The following is a 20337-nucleotide window of genomic DNA, read 5'->3' on the forward strand; positions in this document are numbered from 1 at the left end:
GCTACTTTAGTCAAACTTAAGAATTATTTGAGTGTTGCATTTAATGAAATTTTTATACTTGATATAGCTTATACTATGTAGATTGAGCAGATTTATACATAATCTAATCATGATCATTGGGTTACTTTAGTTAAATGTAAGGATTATTTGAGAGGTACCATGAGTTATGGTATTTTATATAGTGGATGTCCCACTGCATTTGAAGAATACAGTGATGATGTTAATTGGATTTTAGATTCAAATGAGATAAAATCCACTAGTGTTTTTTTATTTAATCTAGATGGTGGTACGATTACTTGAAAATCAACTATTATTGTCAAAACTACCATAGAGTCAGAGTTTACTGCTCTAGATTTAGATAGTAATGAGGTTGGATGGCTAAGGCAATAAGGTTAGATGGCTAAGAAATTTCTTAGTAAATACTTTATTGAGAATAAAACCAACATTATCTATACGTTGTGATTGCCAATCGACAGTAGACATTACAAAGAATAAAACTTTCAATGATAAGAAAAAATAAATATATTTATTTAAAACATAATTTGATTAAGCCGCTGCTAGGAAATAGAATTACATTTTATGTGAACTCGGAAGTAATTTGGCCAATATCTGACTAAATGTTTATGAAAGAAGTTAATAAATGAAATATCGAGGGGAATGGACTTTAGCCAATCTGAAATTAATAGTGATAGGAACCTAATGTTTGTGATTGAAAATCTCATAAAAAAGGTTCATATAGATAACAACAAATCATTTGTTAATTCTGTCAACACTATTTATCGTTGTTTCTTCCTGTAGTGTGAGAAGTGATAGACTGTATTAAGTGAGAGGATGAGGTAAAATCTCTTAATGTTATTCATATCTTTTATGGGTGGTGTATGAATTGCAGTATATACTTGATGATATGATCTATATAAGTGTAGAGTCGAGCCGCTTTTATAAGATTATGACATAATCTCTAGAGTACTTATGAACAACATTGCCTATTAGCGTAAAATAGCATTGATAACAAGATTTGTGCAGTGTTATAAGATTAATGGGATATTAACCTACTAAAAAGAGTTTTGTTCATAGAAGCAAAAGTTTCACCAAATACTTTGTATATTAAGTCTTATTAATTTAGGTTTGGTTCATAATTCAAAAAACAGCAGATTCAAAATATATATACTAAATTTTTAAATTTAGTAATAAAAAACCTTTTGAAATATGTAGGAGATTGTGTAAAAATGAGTTTATATTTCAAGATATTTTAACTTACCAATAAATATTCATTTTTTATCTTTCTAATATTTTTAGATCTCAAATATAATTATCTAATCTTATAAGATTTTATGGTCGTTGAAAATTTATTTGTGAGATTTTTTTACTATTACAGGTTTGATATTTAAATCTAATGTTAAATTCGGTCGTTATAATTTTATACGGATTTGATTATATTATCTCAAGATTTTTATATCAGTTTACATCGACTAGTTTTTTCACTATAAATATCATTCACCTTTATAAAAAAAATGACTCCTATTTTCTAATAAGGTTTTATCATTCTGTCCTAATTTTCCAACATAGATAGCTATTCTCTATTTTTAGAAATTTATTTTTTATTTTAAATTTAGCAGTATTAAGTCAAATGAACTTGAAGAGCCAGTTTTAAGATCATTTCTAGAACTATAAACCTAATGAAGCTGCTTGAAGAAGAACTATATGTCTATAAACTAATACATTAGAATATTATATCTAATACATTAGAATATTATATCTTTACACAAATATTTTGGATTATCGTATCTTTAAAATGATCTTTCAATTTTCAAAATGCAAAGAAAAAAAAAAAAAATTGGCAGGTCACTGAATTGCAAAAATGATCAGCATGTCTCTAAATTGCATAAAATTTATGTAAAGGGATTTGTTTATGTTCGTAAACTGCTGAAAAATTTATTTGAAGAGATTTGTATATATTCATAAACTACTAGACTTGTTTAAAGGCTTCGATACTTCTTACGAATATTTGATTGTATATTCAAGGATGAGTCCTAAAATTTGAAAATCATAATATAAAGAATGTGTAGTGGTGCTTCCATATGATGACTACAACTAGGGGTGAGCATTCGGTCGGTTCGGTTAAAAACCGAACCGAACCGAATAAACCGAAAACCGAAATTTTAGTGTTTATGAAAACCGAACCGAACCGATTTTGGTCAGAAACCGAATCGAACCGAACCAGTCTGATTCCGTTCGATTCGGTTCGGTTTGGTCGGTTTGGATTTTTAATAATTTTTTTATTTTTTACACTTTATTTTTAATATTTTAAAATTTAATTAAAATATTTTAATATTAATATGATTTAATTTATCTATATTATTGAAAAAATATATTATTATCACTAATCGGTTCGGTTCGGTTCGGTTTTTTCGATTTTTTTCTGATTAAAACTGAACCGAACCGAAATAACCGAAAAATTCTAAAATTAAAAACCGAACCGAACCGAAATATATAAAAAACCGAACTAAATTTTCAAATCGATTCGATTCGGTCGGTTTTTTCAATTTGAACCGAATACTGCTCACCCCTAACTACAACTATCGTGAGAATTATGCATATGCAAAAGTTTAAATATGCTTAAAAGAGTGATGAATTGATTTTTTGCAAGTAAAAATCTCAAGGTGTGTTGAAAATTAAGATATTTTACTGTAATAATTGTTTTTTGATGTAACAGACTTTGTGGAATGATTAGATATAATCTTTTAATATAAGAAAAGAATACAATCATAACTAAGTATGGACTTAGATCGACTAAAATAAACAATGTTTCTTTATAAAAGAAAAGAGGTTGTGGCTAGATAAGAGAGTGTAGAGGGAAGGGAAGGTAAGAGCTATGGATGTTGATGAGTGAAAAGAAAACGAGAAAGAAAGGAAAGGACATGCTTTTGTTTGTATATCTTTAATCTTATGGGGCTTTTGTTTATCTTTGTCAGCTTTTGGGGAGAGAGAAACGCTCGACTTATTGATCTCTGCTCAGTAGTTAACAGGTAAAGGTTAACTTTGAAGTTGATCTGGCCATGGAGAGTCTATCGTTGCGAAGATCAGTGGATTCTCAAGAGCATATTTCACCTGCATGAGATATGCTTTAATGCTATACTCCTCCACCTGCTTGATGGTAGAAAACCAATCATATATCATCCCAGACATGCTTGATAAAAGGAGGAATTTATACCAAATCCAAAAAACATTAATTTCTATTGAGAATACTGATTAATCATACAATATCAAATAAATAAGCCTTCAAGCACAAGAATTTAACCTCTATTGCATTGATACTGCAAAATTATCTACTTAAAAAAAAAAAAAAAGTCTTAATGAGTACCAACAACTAATATAATTTCTACTCTCACCTGCAAAGCTGCTGTTGAAAACAATAGGGCTTCACATTCATCAAGCAAAGCTTTCTCTTCTGCTACTAGAACAACAAGCTCAGAAACCAATTCATTCATCTCCTCCACCTAGGCCACAACAGTAGAAAGAAGAGTTGAGCTTCCAGAAATGAGCATGAGAAGTGCAAGTAATTATCGGCAACACCAATCTGCAGCTTGTATAAGCTCTGTAAAAGGCACAGAATATGAGGCTAAAATTCAAACAGATGGCTAGAATCACAAATCATGAAATAACATATGCCCTTATAGAAAAATAAACGAGGAAGGTTAATGCACATGACACTGGCTTATCCAAACTAGACTTCTAGCATAATCCATATATATATATATGCCTTAATCTTTCAACTTTTCCAAACTTGTAACTTCTTGTGTAAGATTCAACTTTATTTAGTTGCAGTTGATATGAGATGGAGCAATAACTAATAACATTATGCAATCTTTGTCTGCAACTAGCACCTCAGGGTTATCAAGATTTTGTACTTGTGTTGCTGAAATTTATGCTTCAAAAAATCCAGTTGGTCTTCTAGATAGAACAATCTTATTTCTTTTGTCACTTTTACGAGTAAATTATGTCTTCTAGATAGAACAATCAACGTTGGTCTCAATAATGATAGAACAAAAGGATAGCTCAGGTAAAAGCTAAAATTCACCATTGTGCTTTACATGTGAATATATAAAAAGAGAGAGAAGACTTGTATCTCACCCTTGACAGTAAAGAACAGATGGAGGATTCCATTGCCTGCAGCACATCCACAGCTGAGCAAATAGCAGGCTTCAAGGAATTTATATTTGCCTGCAAAAAGTAGAAATAAAATATAGATACCAAATTTATGTCTCTTCAAAAACCAAATCCGATGATCTTTTGCAACCAAATATACCTTTGCCCTTCGAATCATTGGAAGACGAAGAGCGGTAGCCAATAAATCTTTCAAAGCCCCAGATAACGAATTTAAATGATCCCTTTCAAGTGAAGCCCAATCATCTAGACATGCAATCTAAATTAATCATGGAAGCAATTAGATTATAGTGACAAACTCTTTAATCATATGTAATGATTATCATTGTGTGTTTGCAAAAACTCTCATTTAAATTTTATTAAATAATTAAAAAATAAAAAAGGATAGCATATTAAATTAAAAGATGAAAATATATTAATATAAAATATCAAGTTAGAGAAGTAAATGAACTAAAAAAAAAGAAAGAAAAATAAGAGGAAAAAGGAAAAAAAATAGGTGATGGAAGAAAAATAGATAAGGAAAAGGTTTATGTTGCATTTTTTGTAGCAAAAATGAATGATTTTTGAAAATAATAACTTAATAAAAAAATACTCTCTTTAATCAAATGAAGATTAGATTGATTCATATGATTTATCTAATTCACTATCGATTTTTTTAACTCAATCACAGCTATCAAATTAATATTTGAATTCAAAAATATTGTGAATCGGAAATAGAGAATCAAATTAAATTATAAGATTAAAAAAATTAAAGACTAATTAAAAATAATATATATTTTAAAAAATAAAAATAAAAATATCATAATCATATATTTTAATAAATATAAAATTATCATTTGTCTAACTAAAAATATGTTCTATAATAGAATAATATATTTTTATTATGTTATATACAGTTTTATATTATAGACTAAAACTCTCATTTAAATTTTATCAAATGATTAAAAAATAAAAAATAGAACATGTTAAATTAAAAAATTAAAATATATTAATATAAAATGGCATAACATGATAATTATAATCAGAGAAGTAAATGAACTATAAAAAGAAAGAAAAAGAAGATAAAAAAGGAAAAGAATAGGTGATAGGATAAAAGTAAGGAAAAGGATGAATGAATTTTAAAACTAACAACCTTTTAAAAAATAATCCCTTGAATAAAGTGAAGACTCAATCGATTCATATTGATTCAACCGATTCATTATCGATTCCTTCAACTCAATCATAATTAAGGTACATTTGCGATTTGTGCTGCGAATCGCTAGAATTCACTATAAAAATTCAAATTGATATAGTGAAAAATAGATTGGAATTGAGAATTGTAAGATTCTACCAGTGATCTACATTTATAATTTATATTATGAATTACAGATGTAGAATTGAATCGAGAAACATAAAATTTGAATTAAGAATCATAAAGTTTAAGTACATTTATGATTCCCCTTATAGATTTGAATCTATATCGATTTGAATCTACATCGATTTGAATCTATAAGTTTCAAATCAAAATTTGTAAGATTCTAACAATAATGCTTAAAACCATTAATTTTAATTTGCATTAACTATTACCAGATACTATTCCAACGTATTTTCAGCTCCACCATATGTTTCCTACTAGATTATAACTAGATGCGTTGATTGGGTAAAAAGTAAGAGAAAAAGACTTGCCTGACTGTATCATAGCAGCCATGTCAAGGGTATGTCTAGTGCTTTTGTTTTGTGTGAAAGAAGAAAATACTACTGTTCTTGATTTGACTAAACAAGCAAGCACATCTATAATGATGATGCCAACAAGTAACTATCTCAATCAAGACTAAGCAAAACCAAGCATGGATAGTGTAAAACAGCCCAAATCCATATGTAACATTTTATATACTCTTTTTCTACTCCTCTGCATCCACATGCTCCCTCTCCCACCAACGTTTCTTCTACCCCCTATATCGTTAGGCAGAAAGAAAGGGAACAAAGAAGAAACAAGCTACCCAAAGAGTTAGACATTCAGATAAAAATCTACGTAGGTAATAGATGTAAAAAGAAAAATGAGATATTGTTGCAAAATTACAATGCCATGAAAAAGAAATATTACTTGATCATTCAAAATAGTGTTCAGCTTAAGCTCGAGCTTCAGCTGTTGGAGATTGATCCTCTTCCTGATTACTGAATCCCACAAGTCTAGAGTACTTGTCCAAACATTAAACAACATTTTCTGCACCATCCAAGAAAGTTCATTGAAATTGAAAATTTCATGGAAAGAAAATTCTATTCCAGCAGCTATCCATTAAAAGAAATCTCACGATACATAAGAATGTCAACTCAAAGTCAGGGTTTATAGCAATGTAGAATGCCTGAAAAGTAATTTAATCAAACCATAAATAGAGGTACATTTTCACAATTTATGGATGATAACCTACCTTTGAATTTACTTTCTGAACATGAAGAACAGCTTCTGCTCTGGCATTAGCAAATTGCCACTGCAAATATCTATTGTATAACAGCCGTATCTGATGAGCATCTTCAATATGGCTTGAACCTTTTCCCTCTTTCTTAAAATCCACTATAAAACTAAGCACTGGACTAGAATTGGGTGGACTAGAGATGCTTGATGGCCATGTCAAAGTCGGGTTGACCCCTTTAGAAGGAGGTGCGGATGGTCTAGGAGTGGATGGTTTAGCACGAAATGGACTGACACTTCTACTAATAGGGTTCCTACTTGGTGATGGAGGGCATGATCCAAGGGTAGACAAGGGATGTGATTTAATTGCAGGAATTATTACAGATAATCTATTTGATAAATTTGTTATCGCAACCTTGTGAGCTCCGGATACCTGTAGCGAATTATCATCAGCAGAATTTGCCCCAGACTGTATCCTGCCAATATCTTCTAGACCCCCAGAAGGAGGCGTGGATAGTCTAGGAGTGGATTGTCTTGCACGAGATGGACTGACACCTCTACTAACAACGGTCCAACTTGGTGATGGAGGGCATGATCCATGAGTAGACAAGGGATGTGATCTGACTGCAGGAATTGTTAAAGACAATCTATTTGGTAAATTTGTTGTCGTAGCCTTGTGTTCTTCAGATACCTGCATTAAGCTATCATCAACAGAATTTGCCCTAGATTGTATCCTGCCAATATCTTCTAGACCCCTAAAAGGCGTGGATGGTCTGACACCTTTACTAATAGAGGTCCAACTTGGTGATGGAGGGCACGATCCATGGATAGACAAGGGATGTGATCTAACTGCAGGAATCATTAAAGATAATCCGTCTGATAAATTTGTTGTCGTAACCTTATGAGCTTCGGATACTTGCAATGAACTATCATCAACATAATTTTCCCCAGACTGTATCCTATCAATATCTTCTAAACCTCTAGAAGGAGGCGTGGATGGTCTAGGAGTGGATGGTTTAGCACGAGATGGACTGACACCTCTGCTAACAGAGGTCCAACTTGGCGATGGAGGGCATGATCCATGGGTAGGCAAGGGATGTAATCTAACTGTAGGAATTATTAAAGATAATTTATCTGATAAATTTGTCTCCATAAGCTTTTGAGCTCTGGATGCTTGTAGTGAACTATCATCTGCACAATTTTCCCCAGGCTGTATCCTGCCAATATCTTCTAAGCTTGATAATTTTGCAGCATCGTTAATAGATTTTGGTATAGGTTGGATGCTACCACTAGGCAGAGACATTCCCCTGAGTGAAGTAAAACCATTTCCAACTGGTATGGATAAAGCTTTAGGAGTCTTATCATTGAGATCTACACTTTTGTTTAATGCATTAGAAGATACCTTCCCACCTGACCTACTAGGCCATCGATGTTGATCAATCAATTTAGTACGTAAACCATCTATCGGTTTAATATTTTCTGATTGATCCTGTACATTCTTCCCTTTAAAAGGACTCCTCTTTCTTTCGGATGTAGGCTTACATGACCCAACTGGTGGTTCAGCCTGTTTCTGAGCAACATTTGAAGATGGCTGCAAGGTGCGATCAGAGGAGATGTTACTAACTGGATTTTCCTTCTTGCTAACAGGAATGGAAATAGAATCTGATCGACAGGAAACACCAACACTTCTCATTGTAGAAGGCCATAAACTCTCTGGCAATCGGCTACCAGTACTTAGTCTTCTAGGTAGTTGCAGCATATCAACAGATGAATCATGAACTGGTGTAAAAGGGCTTGCAGGTGAAGATGGAGTTGGAGGGCGCATCCTCTCCACTGAATTGGCTCTTTTAGCCACCACTTCGGAAGTTGTAGGCAATGTTCTTGATAGGCTTGGTGATGTACAACGTCTAGAAACAAAAGGTGTTGGAGATTTGTACTTAGAACTAATTTCCATTGTTTGAGGGTGGTGGGATGTAGCTGCTGCATTGTTGTTCCCTTCAGCTGGAACCAAGGGATGTCTTGGTTTTTCCACAGCTTTGTCCTTTCGTGATTCACATACGTCCATTAAACACTACGCAAATTAGCCCATAGTGATGGATTTAATGCATGATTGAACCATATTTGACAACTTAGCTTTTCATCTGTTCCACATTGTAATCAAAGCAACTGCTCAAAAAGCATATACTTTTCGCTGAAATATATCTGCCATAGAACAAAAAAAAGTAAGCTAATAGAGAATGGCAAGGAAAAGCAAAGAATAAACCAATAGAAATGGAAAAGGAAACTGAAAATTCAAAAAGGATGTGCATCTATAGAAAAACCAAATCTTATGGATGATGAATTTGAAAATTACAACTACCTTGAGATTATACAAAAAATATTAACTTTCTGTTACATGGGTTCTGATTTTTGTCTTATTCTTTAATTATTACAATATTGGAGTTGCAGGCGAGAATGTTTTTAGTGTCACGGACCCGCATTTTGACACTCGTTTGGAACCATGCAGAATAGTAAAGTTTTGGTCCCTGAAATTTTAGGACTCTAACACTTAGGGGTATGGGTTCTAGGACTCTAACACTTAGGGGCATGGGTAGAAACGTCGAAGACTACGTGCAAACAATATCATATGTCATCCCTATGAAATTAATAGTAAATTTTCATATAATTAATTCATAGAAAACAGAAATATTATAAAATATAAAATTACAAATCGAATCAATTTCCATTTTTTGACTAAATGAAAAATTATCAATTTCCTCGTTTATAAAGGAAAATGGATACCAAAGCACACACAGGTTTATATTTAAAAAATGATTTTGAAGTTAAAAAGGAAAGTAGGATTTTATTGAGAATCCATTAGCCCAATAGATCTTGTGCTTGAGAGGTTCATATCTATGGTTTGAAGATAAATAAAGTGATCAATACTATTCATGTAAATCTCTCTATAAATTTCAGAAATGGCAGAGAAGGAGAGAGAGAGGATCCATCAAATCAAATGTACTTTTCACTTCTCAAAAATAAAATTTAATTTTGGATTATTTTGGTAGGATATTTCCTTTATCCTCTAAATTTCTGTAAACCAAAAACGAAACAAAGAATTTTTTTTTAAAAAAAAAAAGAGAAGAACAAATGAGAAAAAATTGAATTTTAAGGAAATCTCTCACCTCGAGTCATGCTCACAAATCAATCTCTCTTCTTCGATCATCAAAATCCAAAAATCACTACTAATTATTTATTTAATTTTGTCAAAATCTCTCTAATTCAGCGGAGAATATTTCAAAAACCTGAATTGAAAAGAAACGAAGGAGGAAAATACAATGCGTCGCCAGTACCGAAGGGAGGGAAAGAGAGCCGTCGGTGGTCAGGGATAGAAGGAAGATTTGCTAATAAATAATGTATTTTTTAAAAAAACAGAAGGGAAAAATAAAAAAGAAGAGCGGAAAAGTTTTGAATAAAATTTTGAGGAAAGCGTGTTTTCAGTTGAGAGGAACGTTATTTTCGCGCCATCCACATATAAAGAAGACCTTTGAACGCAGTAATTTCTTCTTTTGCGTTTTGACTGTCATTTTGTTTTCTATTTGACCACTTTATATTTAATAATCTGTTGGTGATTTCACATAAAATATTTCATCCCTTTTTCTTATCACAAAATAATATTTATTTTTATTTATTTAAATTAAATACATATTTATTCTATTATATACATCTTTAATATTTGAAATTAACTCATATTAAAATTTTAAATTTATAAAAATTATAATAATTAAATATAAATTAATTATATAGTCCATTGTTTATAAAAAAGCAAAAACTCATAATTTATTATCCTCTAAATTTTTTTAATTACACTCTAAAGTTACGTTTGGTATGATGTAATTATTTATGTAATGTAATTGATTACATTGCAAATTTAATTATTTTTTTTTTGGAAATATAAAAAAATTATGTAATATGTTAGTAATTATTGAAATAATATAATGATTATTACATTATGGGATGTAATTATAACTATTTATTTAAATTTATTTTAATATTTATTGCGGGTATCATCATCACCTATGTAACTATGATCGTTATCGATCGTTATCATTAGAGTGAGCATTCGGTCGAGTCGGTTCAAAATCGAACTGAACTGAATAAATTAAAAATCGAAATTTTAGTATTTATAAAAATCAAACTGAATTGATTTTGATTAGAAATCGAATCGAATCGAATTGGTCTGATTCAATTCAGTTCGATTTGATTAGTTTCGATTTTTAATAAATTTTTTATTTTTTACACATTATTTTTAATATTTTAACATTTAATTAAAATATTTTAATTTTAATATAATTTAATTTCTCTATATTATTGAAAATAACATATTATTATCACTAATCGGTTCGGTTTAGTTTTTTCGATTTTTTTCTAATCAAAATCAAATCGAACCGAAATAATTGAAATTTTTAAAATTAAAAATCGAATTGAATTAAACTGAATTTTAAAATTAATTCGATTCGGTCGATTTTTTCAATTTAAACCGAATACTGCTCAGCTTCTAACTGTTATTACACCTCTGTTATTGCCATTATTATTACTATTATTGTCATCATTATTATTGTCGTATAACTCCCAAAATATTGTTCTTGAATTCTTCATAAAATTCTTTTCAATTTGAATATATTATTTGATCTTTTCTAAGTTTTATTGAGTTGATTATGAATTTTTAAAGTTACAGAGTTAATATGAAAGTTTTGTGTAGTTATAGTACAAAACCTAAAATCTTAAATACATATGACTTAATCTTCTCATCATTAAATTAGGTGATTTTTTAGTCTAATAAAATTAAAATTGAGAAGTGTACTAAAATTTTTGTGCTTTGATTTTTTTTTATGGTCCTTTCTTTAACATAATGCCAAATCACAAACAAAATCAATGCACAAATTTTGGCTATACTATGATCAACTTGGTGCGATCACAAGAGCTCAAAAAATACTAGTCCTTTTTGTGATTTTCTTTTTTAGATCATGGATTATTGTGCGTAGAATCATAAAATATTCACAATTTTCTGAGCACATTTACTATTTTTATTTGAATTTTACATTTTAGTGCAAGAATTATAAAAAATGTGAGAGATTTGGGTACTTCTAATTTTGATATTTTTGTATTTTTTTACTATTTTTTCTATTTATTTTTTTATATTTAATTTTATGTTATTAACATGTGTTTAAATATTAGTAGATAGAGGTAGGGGTGAGCATTCGGTCGATTTAGTTTAAAATCAAACCAAACCGAATAAATCAAAAACTGAAATTTTAGTATTTATGAAAATTAAACCGAACTGATTTTGGTCAGAAATCAAATCGAATCGAACCGGTCTGATTCGATTTGATTCAGTTTGATTGGTTTTGATTTTTAATAAATTTTTTATTTTTTACACTTTATTTTTAGTATTTTAAAATTTAATTAAAATATTTTAATTTTAATATGATTTAATTTCTCTATATTATTAAAATAATATATTTTTATTACTAATCGATTCGGTTTGATTTTTTCGATTTTTTCTGATCAAAACCGAACTAAAATAACCGAAATTTTTAAAATTAAAAATCAAACCGAACCGAATTGAATAAAAAACCGAACTGAATTTTTAAATTAATTCGATTCGATCGATTTTTTCGGTTTAAACCGAATACTGCTCACCATGGAGGTTAGAGTTTTTCTTTAATCACTAGGCTTGGTTGAATTCCTTCTTGCTAATTTGGGAGAGATGTTTACTTGCTTTTTTGCATTTTAGAGTTAATTTTCTTCTTATTAAGATCTTATTCTTATTTTATTTTGTTGTAACTTGCTTTATTTTGTTTAAATTTTTTTATGTTTTAATTTATCTCTTGCCATATTCAGTTTATTTGCTTGTCTTATTTTAATTAATATTTTCCTTAATTAATTTCTTTCCTAAATTTTTTAATTAATTTTTTTCTTTCCTTAATTTATTTCTTTCCATTTTGAAAAGTATTCATTTTCATATTTGAATTATTTTCTTTTCATGTTTGTATTATTTTTTTGCCTTTTCCGATTTATCTCTTTCTTATTTTAATTTTTCAATTGATAAGTTAAAATTTAGTAAGTAAACTCAAAGAAAGGAAGAAAATCCAAAATTCTCAATTTTCCTATTATGGTCGACCTTTCCAATGCAAGTTCTTTTGGAGGACCTAGGAAGCCTATGGTGGAAGCCCAATTGAATATGGAGGCTCATTGGAGCTTTTTGAAGGTCCTTTGTAAATGTTTATGGGTCTAAGGTCATGTAATAGTTTAGGAATAGTTAGGTAATTTTTATTTTATTTTATTTATTTTCAATTTGTAAATTAATTTTTTTTCTCCTTCATCCTTTCTCATAGCCATTGGGATTCATTTTTTTCTCCTCCCTCTTTCTTTAGCTTAGCACTTTATTAATTTTGGTTAACTCTTTTCTCCTTTTCTTTCTTTTTATGATTTAATTTATGCACTTTACCTAAAATGTATGAAATTGAATTAGTAAATTAAGTAACTTGATAATTTCTAAAAGCAATTAAGCATGTTAGAGATATGGTTTTGCATGCTTAAGGGGTGATTTACACTTTGATATAAAAATGACTAAGTAATAATGATCTTAGAGCAAATTAACCATAAAATTGGATTTGAGATATATTCTTAGAAACCTAATGGGACGTGTTTTGCTATATGTGCTAAATACTCACCTAGAAACCATGCATGTTTAGGTTTTCTACTTCGGTTCTAAAATTGATTCATGGCATGTGTGGAACTTAGAGACATGATTAATTAACTTGGTAATACCTCCACCTTAAGTTAAAGTAGAAACTTGACATGCTTAGACTAATAGATGAGCATGAAAGCGTATAATAAGTAGATTATAATTACTTAAATTGGATTTTTCAATAAATACATTAAGTCAGGATATAAAAATCAATATAAGGGATTGCTGTTGGTTTTTATATAAAGTCCAAACAAGAATGGTGATTAACACTTTCTCTCTTTCGTACTCATTATCTCGAACTAAGACCATTGGGTTATTGATTAAGAAGGGTAGTGGACTCCAATTAAAGATAGGTCACACAACAACGTTCTTTTGTTATCCTTGCTTTTATTAGGGTGGTGACTCCTTTCATCCTTTTTTATTGAGTGCTAAAATATCTAGGTCTTGTGATAGTATTCTGGGAAGACAAGACCCTAACCGATTATAGAGAATTAGTGCACCAATATTAAGAAATTTCACTCATCTCTCTATCTTAAGTTGGGTTTCCTTTTACTCAAATGTATTGTAGGCTTTTATGATTAATGAAAATGTAATGTTTTACCCTAAAGAAGTAATGCATCCATATTTTGCATGCAAAGATTCAAAATTGTTATTTCCAAATCATATGTGAGGTAATTCAACTCATACCTCAATAACTATCTAGAAGAATAAGCTATTACCATGTCATTTTGCATGAACACACCATCTGGGTCTACTTAGAATGCATCACATAACACTATAAAATCTTCATATATGAGGGCAAAGTCAACAATAATGCAATAGTCAACTGACTGTGCGGTTGTCGAAATCGGTCAAAAATAACATTTTCAGTTATCAACAACATTACAACTGCAGATAGTGGTGAAAGGGTCTTGTGATAGTATTCTGGGAAGACAAGACCCTAACTGATTATAGAGAATTAGTGCACCAATATTAAGAAATTTCACTCATCTCTCTATCTTAAGTTGGGTTTCCTTTTACTCAAATGTATTGTAGGCTTTTATGATTAATGAAAATGTAATGTTTTACCCTAAAGAAGTAATGCATCCATATTTTGCATGCAAAGATTCAAAATTGTTATTTTCAAATCATATGTGAGGTAATTCAACTCATACCTCAATAACTATCTAGAAGGATAAGCTATTACCATGTCATTTTGCATGAACACACCATCTGGGTCTACTTAGAATGCATCACATAACACTATAAAATCTTCATATATGAGGGCAAAGTCAACAATAATGCAATAGTCAACTGACTGTGCGGTTGTCGAAGCCGGTCAAAAATAACATTTTCAGTTATCAACAACATTACAACTGCAGATAGTGGTGAAAGGATCAAATCCACAAGGAATTGATACTTATCTATCTTTCTTATCAATACCAAGAAAAAAAACTAAAAGAAAAATAAAAGTAAACTACAAGTAAAGTAAAAATGGGGGTTTTGAGATTGATTCAGTTAAACTAATGATGAAAGTAATAAAATAAAGCAAATAATTAAAGTAAAGTAAATCAAATATGAGAAAGGTCTAGTTGAAGAATTGGATCCACTTCAGTTGTTGGGATTGATCATTGATACTTAGGTTCTTTTATTTGATTCAATAAATTAGTTATGGAGATGGAAGACGCTTCTCATCACCATGTCTCTCCTTAATCATAAATTAATTAGGGAACTTCTTCTAACCAATTACTAATCAACAAGTTGCTAAGGAACGTCCTTGGGCCTCAGGCATCTAACAACTGTCAATTCCATAAAGAAATAGAGAGATCTAATTCTAGCTACCCAAACGCATGGAGATATCGCTAGATCATGCAATTTCCTTAGTTTTTACACCAAGTGTTCTTGTGTTTGAACAATCCAAGCAATTACGGACTTAAAACTATTCAAACTAACAATATATCACCTTGTAATCAAGAATCAACTGGCCACATTGATCAAAATAACAAAGCAATAATGGAATCAAGCATGAAATTGCATAAATATTGAATAAATAAAAGTTAAACAATATATGTTCATATCTCCCAATCCATAAAACAACTAAAGTTTCAACAAATCTTCAACTAGAAAAAAGAGTTTCAGCCACTCATGGCTGAAACAAATCAAAAAAAAGAAGGAAAAGAAGAAGAGAGAAGAGAGGCCGAAGCCTTGGAGAAGGTGGAGTGGTGCGGCTGCCCTTACTGTGGCCGAATGGGAGAGATGGTGTGGAGAGTGTAATACCCGGCTAGACTCCGGTATCGGAATTCCTACCGTCCAGTGGAATCTCGGATGTCGGAGACCTCTAGAAGGGTAAAATCATGTTTGTATAAAAAGTTTTAATGTGTTTTATGTTTTAATCAAGAAAGAAATGAGTTTTTGCATGAAAATAATCTTGGAGGAAGACCCAGGTTCGGCCGCCGAACATGCATGCACTTCGGGAGTGCTTTAGGCCCCCGAAAGCATAAGTGAGGGAAGTCCAGGTTCGGCCGCCGAACATGGCATGCATATGGAGGCACGTTCGGCTCTCGAATGTGGCCTGGCCAGCCACCTATAAAGGGGTCCCTTAGCCGAAAACGGGCGAGCTTTTCCCCCATTTTCGGCCAAGGTGAGCTCTCCGCCGCCCATCACCGATCTTGAGTTTCTTCCTTCAAATCTTTCACGATTTTCACTAGTTTTCATCTTGTTTTGAAGATTTTTGAGCAAAAGGACAAGTTTTGAGCTTGGAGACCCAAGGAGCTAAAATCTCTCCCAACTCCAAGTTAGATCGCCTCTACTCTCGATCTTCAAGAGGTAAGAGTCGATCTCTAGCTTATGTTGTGATTTAAACAAGTTTTATACAAGTTTATGAAGTAGAAATGCATGTTTAGGTTTGTAACAGCCCGCTTACCGGACCGCCACCGGCACTAGGATCCAGATCGGCTTAAGGCCGCCGGGACCCGTAGTAAGCCTATAGTAAACTCTGTGTACCGGATAAATCCCATACATGATCATACTTCAGCTTAAAACTGTTACTTACTCTTCTTTTTCTTTTCATTGCTTTTCTAATCTTTTTCTTTTCTGTAAAACTGGAAACTTTTCTTATACACTAAGCTTGGACTATGCATGCCCTGTCTGTATGCACTCAGAGAGTGATACCTGCTGTGGTACCATACAGTAACTACAGAGATAGCAATACTACCATGCACCAAGCCTAGCATCGTCTCAAACATAAAACTCAAACATAAAATGATCATGTGCAAAGGGATAAACATACACTAGGGTCAAGCACAGTTCTATAACTCAGTACATAACTTACTATTACATCACATCTATACATTGCATCAACTTTGTACTGTAAATCATGTCCACTACTCTATGCTATTACATATACTTTTACCCTTGCTTTCTCTTTCTCTTTCTCTTCTCTGAGGCCCTGAAAAATGGGGTTAGGGAGAGGGATGAGCTACTATAGCCCAGTGAGCGGAAACCATAAAAACATTTAAAACATGCTATCATGAAATGCGTCACAGCACAAACATTTCACATCAAGGATTGGACATGACCACCAAAACTCCCTGAGCTCATGGTGCCCGACCCTGAAAGGGCTCACACAGGACTCACCCAAGTATAGTGCCCGGCCCCCCTTAAGGAGCTCACACAGGTCTTTCATTTTGCCTGGCCCAGCCAGGTCTTTTCATAGGGCTATTGGGGTCGCCTCGGTCCAATCCACATCAACATTTAATTATGCAATGCTTCAACTGAGTGAATACTAGTGCAATGCAATACATCCTATATATCATGGCATTAATGATGCATGAAATCATGCTAAAACATTCATTAACTTGAAAACAAAGTTCTGTTCCACTCACCTCTGTCAACTGCTGAGCAGTCTCTGTAACTCAACTCTGTGGGCCTTCTGGGTTCCTCGGGTCCGCACCTACACAGGTGGACTCAAATGAGGACCAAACTTACTTAAACATAACTCTTAACATCTCCCCAAAACCCCTCTAAAACATCATAGGCATGCATGGAAAAATGGGCAAAAGAAGGCTGGACAGGGCACTTTCGGCGGTTGGTTCGGCGGCCGAAACCTCCCTCCAGAGACGAAACTCATGCATGTTCGGCGGCACCTTCGGCGGCCGAAAGCCTCGTCCAGAGACGAAACTCATGCACTTTCGGCGGCCGAACTCCCTCTTTCGGCGGCCGAAAGCTCCTTTCTCTACCGAAAGCCTAGCTTTCGGGGGCAAGGTTTGGCAGCCGAAACTGCCTCCACAAGGGGTTCGGCGGCCGAACCTTGCTTCGGCGGCCGAACCTGGATTCTCCAGAAAGGCAGAATCCGAGCACAACTCATGCTCTCAGCCTCCAAAAACCTATAAAACACCCATCACATGCATACCAACACTTCTCAACTAACATATACCCTATCTCAGGCATATAGGGGCTTATAAACTAACTCAAACCCCATAAACAACCTCAAAACTCATCAAAGCTCATATGAGCAACATATGCTCAAACTCATGGTTACACCCAAACCATGCTATAAAACTCTCTAAAAACTCTTAAAACAAACTTTAAACATAAGGGGAGGTGAGGATCCATGCTTACCTCTTGAAGAACTTGAGGATTGATGGTCCAAGCTTGGAGATGGGTGAAAAACTCAATCAAAGTCTCCAAGTGCTCACTTTGCTTCCTTTTGCTCAAATCTCTAAAACAAAGCGCAAATCAAGTTAAAACATGCAAGATTTGAGGAAAACATGAACAATCACACCAAGGAGAGCTTGAACCCACCTTTGACCCAAAAACAGAGTGTTTAACCCTCAAGTCTCGGGCAAAGGTGCTTTTGTAGTGACCAACCGACTCTTCCTTCGGCGGCCTAACGTGCATGCGAAACCATGCAACTTTCGGCGGCCGAACTTCACCTTCGGCGGCCGAACCTGGCTTTTGTCCCCTTGGCCTTTTCATTTCAAAACTCAATTTTCTTAACTCAAAACATGCAAACATGAGAAAAACATTGTAAAAACATCTTAAAAACCTTTCATATACCCTTAGGGCAAGCTCCGACATCCTCGAATCCCGACTTCCAACGGAAACTCCGCCGGAACGTAGGAATTCCGATACCGGGGTCTAGCCGGGTATTACAAGGTTGTTTTGAGTTTATGGGTTTAACGTGTGTTTATGAGCAATGTGGGTATTCTCATGTGTTATAGTTGGGGTTTAGGCTTGTTTGAGACCCCTATGAACTTGTATGCTTGATTGTGAATGATTGGGAGTGTTGTAGAATAGGTTTGTGCATGTTTGAAAGGTTTGGGAGGCGTTTGTGCATGTGGGAGCTGAGTTTCTGCCACTTTGGAGAAACTCAGGTTCGGCCGCCGAAGGAACTTTCGGTCGCCGAACCCGCTTGTGGAGGCAGCCTTCGGCTGCCGAAGCCTGCCCCCGAAAGAGGACTTTCGTCTCTGGAGGGCAGTTTCGGCCGCTGAAAGTGCCGCCGAACATGCATGAGTTTCGTCTCTGTCTGGGAGTTTCGGCCGCCGAAGGTGCCGCCGAACCTGCCTGACTTTCGGTTCTGGAGGGACTTTCGGCCGCCGAACCTACCGCCGAAAGTGCCCTGTCCAGCCCTCCTTTGCATGTTTTTCTATGATTGTTTCATGGTGTTCTAAGGGGTTTTTGGGGAGTAGTTTAGAGTTATGTTCATGCATGTTTGGTCCCTCATTTGAGTCCACCTGTGTAGGTTCGGACCTGAGGAACCGAGGACCCCAGCAGTGAGTCAGCTGCTCTAGTGTCTGGTCAGAGCTAGCCAGAGGTGAGTGGAATAACCTTTTATGTTTTAAAAGTAAATAATGAATATTTCAGCATGATTCACGCATCATGGATACCATGTGATATATTAAGGTGCTTGTATTAGTATTCACGAATATGTTGCATTGCATTCTTATGTTGTTGTTGTGGATGAATGTTGAATGATCCATAGTCCTCGACCGATGATGTAATGATATGATATGTACGGTATGGAATGAAAGACCAGTGGGACCCATTCTACGTTCGCTGGCACTATGTAAGAGAAAGACCAGGACACATTCTACGTTCTGGCACTTTGGAATGTTATGTTATGCTATGTAAGGGAAAGACCAGGACCCATTCTACGTTCTGGCACTATTGGATATGTAGAGCACTATTGGTGACAAGTTCATCCTTGATGTGATATGGTTGTGATGTGATGCATTCCATGAAAGCATGAAATGTTAATATAATGTTTTTATTATTCTGCTCACTGGGCTCTAGTAGCTCACCCCTCTCCCTAATCCCCCAGGTTTGCAGGTACGGACTAGGCAGAGAAGTCGAGATGATTGAAGTCATATGTATGTAATAGATAGAATGTGGACATGATAAATTGTAAAATGATATATTGTTATGTCATGTAAATGTTGATTTTGAGTTTGAGGTTTAGAAGATGTGCTTGACCGAGTTTGTATAGAATTCCCTTTTGTAAACATGATCTATGTTTTATAATGTTATCTTCCACCAAGCTTGTGTATGATGAGATGCCCCATTGGAGCATTTGATGAGAGCTCCAGTGTGGGGTTTATGTTTATGTATATGTTTATGGGCATGCACAGGTTGAGCTTGGTAAAAGAAAAGTTCAAAAATTTTATATATGCTGTTGATCATGTATGGGAAAATCAGGTTTACAGGTTGCATGTCAGGCTTGCTACGGGTCCCGGCGGCCTTATGCCGATCTGGATCCTAGCGCCGGTAGCGGTCCGATTTTCGGGTCGTTACAGAGAGAGTGGCCGGCCTTTGAAGAGATCCTTTTATAGTGTTTATGTGCTGCCCTAGGTATTCCTTGCTGCCCAAGTGTGCTTGGCTTACTGCCCAAGTTCTTCCTTTGCCGCCCATGTGAGCATTGATGAGGTGGAGCCTCTCTTTGAATTTTGAATTTTGAATGTGCAAGACTTGGGGGGCAAGTATGTCTTCTTTGGCTTCCTTGACAAGCTGAATTTAAATTTCAAATTTGAATGTGCATCTTCTAGAGATTTGGCTCATTTAATAAGGAAAAGGA

At 33.7% G+C, this 20337-nt stretch overlaps 1 protein-coding gene across 2 annotated transcripts; it reads right to left on the minus strand.

The window, feature by feature from the left end:
- Nucleotides 1-2791: 2791 nt before the first annotated feature.
- On the minus strand, nt 2792-8750 carry LOC110617204 (AUGMIN subunit 8). 2 transcript variants are annotated; one of them, XM_021759847.2, is made up of 6 exons: nt 6573-8750; nt 6248-6367; nt 4307-4423; nt 4132-4221; nt 3390-3497; nt 2792-3144 (listed from the first exon to the last, which is right to left on the minus strand). In XM_021759847.2, the coding sequence occupies exons 1-6, from the start codon at nt 8616-8618 to the stop codon at nt 3034-3036; spliced, it is 2592 nt and encodes an 863-aa protein (XP_021615539.1). In that variant the 5' UTR covers nt 8619-8750; the 3' UTR covers nt 2792-3033. The 2 variants fall into 2 exon arrangements, with proteins under 2 accessions (XP_021615539.1, XP_021615538.1); XM_021759846.2 differs by lacking the exon at nt 2792-3144 and having other exon boundaries at nt 3367-3595.
- Nucleotides 8751-20337: the final 11587 nt, after the last annotated feature.

The sequence above is a fragment of the Manihot esculenta genome, chromosome 6 (genome assembly GCF_001659605.2).
Source record: "Manihot esculenta cultivar AM560-2 chromosome 6, M.esculenta_v8, whole genome shotgun sequence".
Taxonomy (NCBI): Eukaryota; Viridiplantae; Streptophyta; class Magnoliopsida; order Malpighiales; family Euphorbiaceae; genus Manihot; species Manihot esculenta.